The sequence below is a fragment of the Oryzias melastigma genome, linkage group LG4 (genome assembly GCF_002922805.2).
Source record: "Oryzias melastigma strain HK-1 linkage group LG4, ASM292280v2, whole genome shotgun sequence".
Classification (NCBI taxonomy): Eukaryota; Metazoa; Chordata; class Actinopteri; order Beloniformes; family Adrianichthyidae; genus Oryzias; species Oryzias melastigma.
The window spans coordinates 14118963-14126220 of record NC_050515.1 but is presented as its reverse complement, the minus strand read 5'-3'; the positions used below and the strand labels follow the sequence as shown (position 1 = coordinate 14126220).

The 7258-nt window shown below is 34.4% G+C and overlaps 1 protein-coding gene across 1 annotated transcript in view; it reads left to right on the top strand.

The window, feature by feature from the left end:
* Window positions 1-4394: 4394 nt before the first annotated feature.
* The window catches only part of LOC112150703 (receptor-type tyrosine-protein phosphatase C-like), an 8813-nt gene continuing 5949 nt past the window's right edge, over window positions 4395-7258 (top strand). The window contains exons 1-4 of the mRNA XM_036211741.1: window positions 4395-4503; window positions 4849-5097; window positions 5195-5419; window positions 5505-5618. Coding sequence (XP_036067634.1) covers window positions 4395-4503; window positions 4849-5097; window positions 5195-5419; window positions 5505-5618 — 697 coding nt within the window. The remainder of the gene's footprint in view (window positions 4504-4848; window positions 5098-5194; window positions 5420-5504; window positions 5619-7258) is intronic.

Sequence of the window (7258 nt, the reverse complement as noted above, 5' to 3'; positions counted from 1 at the left end):
CATGATATACATGATAAAGGAAGTCAATCTTGTTTTCTTCATTCTTCTTACAATTTAATTCCTAGTTTTCAATTTTCTATCTACATTTCTTATTCAATTTTTTCTATTTATTTCATTCTTCAAATTTATTAGAACCTTTTGTTTTGTCAACAAAATAAAAATTTCACATTTCTGTTGATGATAAACCAAGCAGCTAAAACCATGAGTAAGTTTCTTTGCAAACTATTCTATAGTCAGATGTTCAGTTGATCCTATTTGCAAATCAGTGAGTGAATGTCTGTTGAATATCCAACTAACTTCACCTCAGTAATCAGTGGAGTGGGATGGCAATGAAAGATATTTAATACCAGTTATATTTGTTTTATTTCTACGGTAGCATTGTTGTGCCATTTTTATGAAATATATATTTTAAAAAGTCTCAGTTAGCCTTCATAGCTGAGTGAACACCAGCACTAGATAGTTACGTTAGCTGTCAAAGATTCCACTGGTGTAGATAACAACACAGTAATAATATAGTCTATTCCCTAAATAAAACCAATAAAATGTTCAAACTTACTTGTGAAGGGTAATCCCCCGATCCCTGGCTTCAATAGTCCGCCGATTTGAGCAGGCATATGCCGCACAATGCTCAGGCATCTTGTGTTTGTCTTCTTTATTTTTGTTTGTCTTGGCGACAGGACGACCGGTCCAAGATGGCGGCCGCAATTCCTGCGCTCCAGCAGCCAATGCGGCATCTACTCTCTATATGATATCTATGGGTGTAACCCATCAGGGAGGAGGGGCAATCAGCCCAGGAGAAACACATGACAAATCCATCACAGGACAGAGTTTGCCAGATATGATGCCAACTGCACTCAACTTCTGTTCTCTAACTTCCTAGTCCACTGGAAACTTGTGTAAGCCAGTAGATTTTTGTCAGCTGAAGGTAATACACTTAGCTATGAGCCATGCTAAAGCTAACAACTGACCATAACAGAATCAAAGATGGGTGGAGCTTTTGTACTAGAGCTCAGAGCATTGTGATGTCACACTTCTGAGACTTACACCAGCTGACCAATCACAAAATTCAACTGCAATACCTTGTTTCAACCTGTAGATGGCGGCACACATGCGGGTTTTGACTATATTTTCATGAATTAAACAAGTTCATTTTAATTTGTCAACATTTTTTTTATGTAAACAAGCTAAGGAGAGCAGAAGTGTTAAAGCCACATTTATATACGTAAACTGCCAAAAAAAAAAAAGAGCTCATTTAGGGTTTCGTTACCCTTTAAAAATGAACAAAATTGCTTTCACATTTTTAGGAATCTTCTACACAGCAAGGGACTGAACATGTTTACATTAAAAGTGGGGTCATCTGGACCCCACAAGACAGTGCGCTGAACTTTTTGCTATCATTGATTTTTGAGTTTCACTAATGTCCATGGCAGACATAAAATCCTGTCCACCTTTGTCCACATTTGTCATGGAAGGAATCACACATCAATATGTGATTGGAGTCATCTGGACCCCAAAGAGAGCGGAAGGGTTAAACTAAGCTTTCACACCTGCATTACCACAGTTAATGCAAGCCACCAAGTTCCTGTTATTCATTTTGAGAAGTAATCCACCATAAGACCTAACAATTTTCTTATTTTGTTTCCTTATTAGGTTTGTTTCCTTATTGCTGTAAAGTCACAACATATAGAAACCTGCTGTCTTTGCCCTTCATCTCTACATCCACACAAACTCATCATCTAAACATGGCAGCTGCCTCTGTTCTCTGGCTCCTGCTGTTCTGGACTGGAATCATCACTTCCACCAGCTGTGAGTTTAAGTCATCCTGTGTTTTTTAAAATGTAGTTTGGATGTGTTTTTAAAAATGTGATAAATGCTCACTAAGAAAATAATTTATTTTGCAATAAAATAATTAAAGTTTAAAATGAAGTGTAGATCATCTGTTGAAACCTTGAAACCAAAATTAGATGTATATTTACTTGAACAAATTGTGTTTTTTTTAAATAATGATCTTTTTATGCATGAAACTGATAAATATCGGAAACCACAAATAAAATATGCTAAAAGTTAAATAATTTAGCAACAAAACTGTTAGCAAATTTAGAATATTTTGAGCGTTGAACTTTAATTACTTTGTTTCCTCATTGTTTGAACAACAGGAAAGCTTAGTAAAATTTAGGAAATTAGTCAAAGTCTAAACTGAGAATAGTTTATCGGAAAACTGTAAAAAGGTTACTTTTCAAGTCCTGCATATTGACTTTTTTGGTATATATTTTATTAAAAAAATGTTAGCATTTTTGTCTGTATGTCCATCTAGGATATAGATGTTATATGTACATATATAGAATACATGTACAAAATAGACAAAAAGCTACATATTAAATTGTCTGGTTTTCCAATTCTAAAATAATATACATTTTGATTTTCATGTTCTCATACTAATGTTATTTTATCTGAATTATTTTTATTATTTTATTTTTTTGTGATTTATGTTGCTAAGTTCTGGAATGATTTAATGTTTTTCGTTCAAATGCAAATGTTGAAGTCATATTAACAGTATTTGGATGATAAGTTTTTTTGGTTAAATTTAGAATACAGCAGTTAAAGAAATAATTTACTCTAGGCAATAAAATGCTTCACTGTAATCGCCCCTTGTCCGCGAGGGTTAGGGACCAGGGACATCCGCGAATAAGGAGAATCCCCCCGTATCCGTCTTATCCCCCCATCCGCACAGCTGAAGATTGTCCGTTACTAATTCATACTCATCAAAAACACTTCTGATTATGCTTTGTGACACATTTGCTAAAGAACATTGGAGTTTTGCTGAACATAACGTTTTATTTTAAATTCAGAACTACCACAGCGTACTTTTTGACGCAGATGAGGAGTGCCACTCTGTCTCGCTGCATTCAAACCAGGACCGTGCCCCTCCTCTTCCATTAAATAATTCTCACCTGCTGCAGATAATAATTATCCTCTGCGATTATTTTCTTCAGCGAATCAGGATTTTTATCAGCCGCTCCTGAGTCAGCTGATGCCATTTCCCCATGCAGGTGCATGGAGAGAGGAGCAGGGTAGCGAAAAGGCGCTTCCCATTTGCGTTAAGAAAAAAAAAATTCATATAAGCATCTAGTGTTGTCACAGTGTTTGTGACAAACTGAAAGAGTCATTTGTGACCTAAAACCGAGAATAATGAAATCGAATACCTGAGGGAACACTGTATTGTTTTTATAGAGTAACTTTTGGATTAGGGGTCCGCACACTTTTATGGCTACCTATTATACATACACATAAATATATATATATATATATATATATATATATATATATATAACTCATAAGATAATGTGAAGTTTTTATTCGTAAGTGCTTAAATATACAGACTTACCATGAAAGGCAGATTCTAAAATGGATCAATTATTTTGTATCAATTGATTTTAAACTTTTAAAAATGTCCAAACAGCCTACAGGATTTCTTTGTTGCAGATACGTAAAAAAAAAAAAAAATCACTTTCTGTATTAGTGGCAAACCAACATGCTGTTACAACAGAGAGTAAAAACCAAATCATTTGAAAAACGGATACATGTTCAAAAGCACCTCTATGCAGACTGTTACACTTTCTTTAGGATCATGTTCTAGTCTTTGTGTGACTCTGAAGAATTGTGTTAATGTCCACATGTACGTGGACCGGATTTACCTAATGATTTTTTAACACTCATAATATTCAAGAACATACTTTGAAACCATAGTTTTAGAAGTAAAACATTAATTTAAAGTTAACCATATTTAGCCATCATGTCGTGTTACTTCTTCATTAGTAAATTCACAGAGGAAGTAAGACTGCTGAGTTAATAGTAGATCTTCAAGTCTGTGTGGCTTCTTGTTCTGCACAGAAAGCTCTGTTTGGCTTTGATAAGGCAGGTGATGCTCCTTGTAATCTCAAAGGTGCATTCACACTGAACGCGATTGGGCGGTGGAGGCGGCCAGCTTCAATGTTAAGTGAATTGAACGGACATGACATGACGATCTGAAGTCCTGTGACTCGATTTGAGCGACTGGCGTGGCACAAAGGTCCGGCAGCAGCTCGATTGGAGCGCTGAGGCCTAAATATGCGGCTTCTGCATAAAAACAGGCCAGAGAGTAAATGTTTTCTTAATTTTACTGTCTGAAATGTTTGAATTTGCTAAGTATTAATCAGTAGTGTACATTGTGTGTACAAAAGACATCAATAGTACTTTAAATGATTTTGATGTCTTGTTTGTCAGCAGTGTAGTGCTTCATTAACTGTTGGGGGTGAAAGATCCTGAATGTAAGCTAAGCATTGTATCTGCATTTGGATGTTTTCACTTAAAAATGACCTCCGGTTCTTCAACCTGCAGTCACCTCTCCTTCAGGAATGTCAAACACAACCGAACCCACACTCAGCCCATCCTATCAGTCTGACAGCTCTCAGAACCTGACTTCACCTGCAGTCACCCAGATGAACATCATCACAACATCCCCAGGTTGGAAACATTTTCCCTTTTTTAAGGAAAAAAGTACAAAAAGCTTTGGTTTTTTTTTAATGAAGCAGGAATTTATCTGATTGTGAAATCAAATGCTATTGCTGCCTAAACATTTAATAACATGTTCTTTCTTTTCATCAAATGTAATGTTCTCCAGTGACTCCAGCACCCCCTCAGTGTGAGTTCCACTTAAAGTATAACATTTTTCTTTGCTAAACTTTGCTTTTCTATATGTAAAATAAACAATTATATTTTGGTTTCAGGATCTTTTTGTTCAATTTATCCTAAAATAAGTTGAATAAAACTTTTTTTATTGGTAAAGTTGCCATAAAAATGTCTTTGCAGGTTCCTACAACGTCACCATGATCAAGTTTGGCCTTCAGATTGAGATGAATGACACGATTTTCAAGGAATACAACATTTCAGTAAATGATGGAAACAATTTCAAAAATCAGTCCTGTGATCAAAGTTCAACCTGTAACATCACAGGTCTGAAGCCCTGTACTGATTATACAGTCATTGTCAACGCTCTTTGGAATGATGCAGAAATATCCTGTCAGAATTCTGAAAATAAAGTGACCACAGAATCTGCAGGTGAGTACAAATACTTTATATTGTTCTGCTGTGTATCTTCACGTCTTTAAATGATTAAGACACATTGTGTGTAACACAAACTATTTGTGTGTTTTAGCTCCTGATGACATTAAAGTCAGCAAACACCGCCCTGGACATGTTTGTTACCAAAGTGATTGGGACATCAGCAATTCTCAGTCAACACCAGACAGAAATAAGATTGAGATTTCTGATGGATCTGTCTGTTTTAAACTGAAGGAGGAGGACTTTTGCTCAAGTTTCACTGTGGATTTCAACTCAGAAAGCTGTGAAACAGTTAAAATCACCAAAGACATCACAATCGGTGTGTAAAACGAGATCTCATTATATTTGAAGTGATTTTATTTTTAGACCTGATCTATTTTCATGTTGTCTTTTTTCTAATCTAGATTTCATAGATCCACCTGAGATAGATCAGCCCAAACCCACAAAACATCCCGTAAGGATTGAGCCAAAGTTACCTCCAAACTGTAAAAATCTGATGGTTGAGTACACCTGTTCAGGTGAGTGAACACTCTAAACAGAGACTGAAACTACAGAGTTTTTATTAAAAGAGTTTAAAGAGGAAGAAATGTCCTCATTGATCGTTAGTCTAAAATGATTTAGTTTTAGTTCAAGAGGTTTTTGTTCTCTGTCTGATTCATTTGTAAATAAATCATTTTCTCTGAATGTGACCAAGTTTAATTAAAATGCAAACACATTTTTTTCCCTACAGAAACCAGACTTCCTGGAAAACTAATGAATCTGTCTGTTCTGGAGCCCTACACTGACTACAGCTGTACTGGAGAGATCAAGAATGAAACCTTTGTTTTTACCAGAACTCCACCTGTCATCTTTAACATTGACTGTGGTACGTGGATGTTTACTTCATCACAGTAGAATGAAAGTACAGAAACATCTTCTAGAGGATTAGCTGATGTGAAGCGTGTTCCAACAGGTTTTTATATCGATGGAAGAAACACATCAGACAACACTTCTATTCAACTGGACTGGACATCAACTAATAGGAGCTGTGGTGTTGATCTCCCAAAACTTTCTTATATCTGCAGCTGTGACACAAAGAAAGACAGTAAGTGAAAATGTTGAAATGTTTGTAATATTTTGTTCCTTTTTATGCTTTTGCCTAAAAATCAAATAAATATATTAGTAGAAAAGTGAAAGCAGAAAAAAATACTCACAGATATGTTAATATCTTTCTTTTATTCAACAAAGATTAAACACATTGATGAAAATTATGTTACAGAAAAATCAAAAGTTGAATCATGTGTGTTTACTGGACTGGAACCGTACACTGATTATACTTGTGAAGTTCATCCCACCTACAACAATGAGAAAGTTAATCATGGATGGAAAAAAACACTCAAAACAGATCCTGGAGGTAAATGAAGAACTTTTCTTTTTGAAAGATTCCTGCACATTTGAAAGAAACAACAAACAACAGTTCTTTTGTTGTGTTTTCTTTACTTTTGCTGATTTTTTTCAAATTAAATCAAAAAGCCTAAAACTGTCACTACTTTGAACTGTTGTTTTTCAATAAAGATATTTTGAATTCTGAGCAGCAGTTGAATTAGTATTGATATTAAAATAAAGAAAATAATAAAACTAAATAACAAATATGATCAAAATTATGAAATACTATTTTCTTATGTTTTTCAATAAATTAAAAAAATGATAATCATACCTTGATTGTCATATATAAAATTAAATTATAGCTATATTACTGACTCATTTCCCCCTTTTTTATTTTCAACTGATTTTAAGTGAACTGAATCATGTAATTTAATGTGTTTTGAATCTCATTTGTCAAAATGAAGAATGATGAATCTTTTTAAGATTTAAACAGTTCTCCATTAAAATAAAGAGAATAATGTGGATGAAGGTCCTCATGTTTTCAGGTGACATTGTTATGAAGTTGAGTTGCAGCATCTGGACCTAAAATCTTCTTTGTCTTCATCAGACAGATGAAACCGCTTTTATTATTGTTTCTATGGTGAAACATTTAAAGAAAGAAGATTTTAAGTCTGGATACCCTGACTCAGCTTTAAGACAATGAAAAAAAAAGAAAAAAAGAAAATTAAAAAAGCATAATTTGATTTTGAAAATGTATAATTACATGTTAATTATATTATTTTCTTCACACCAG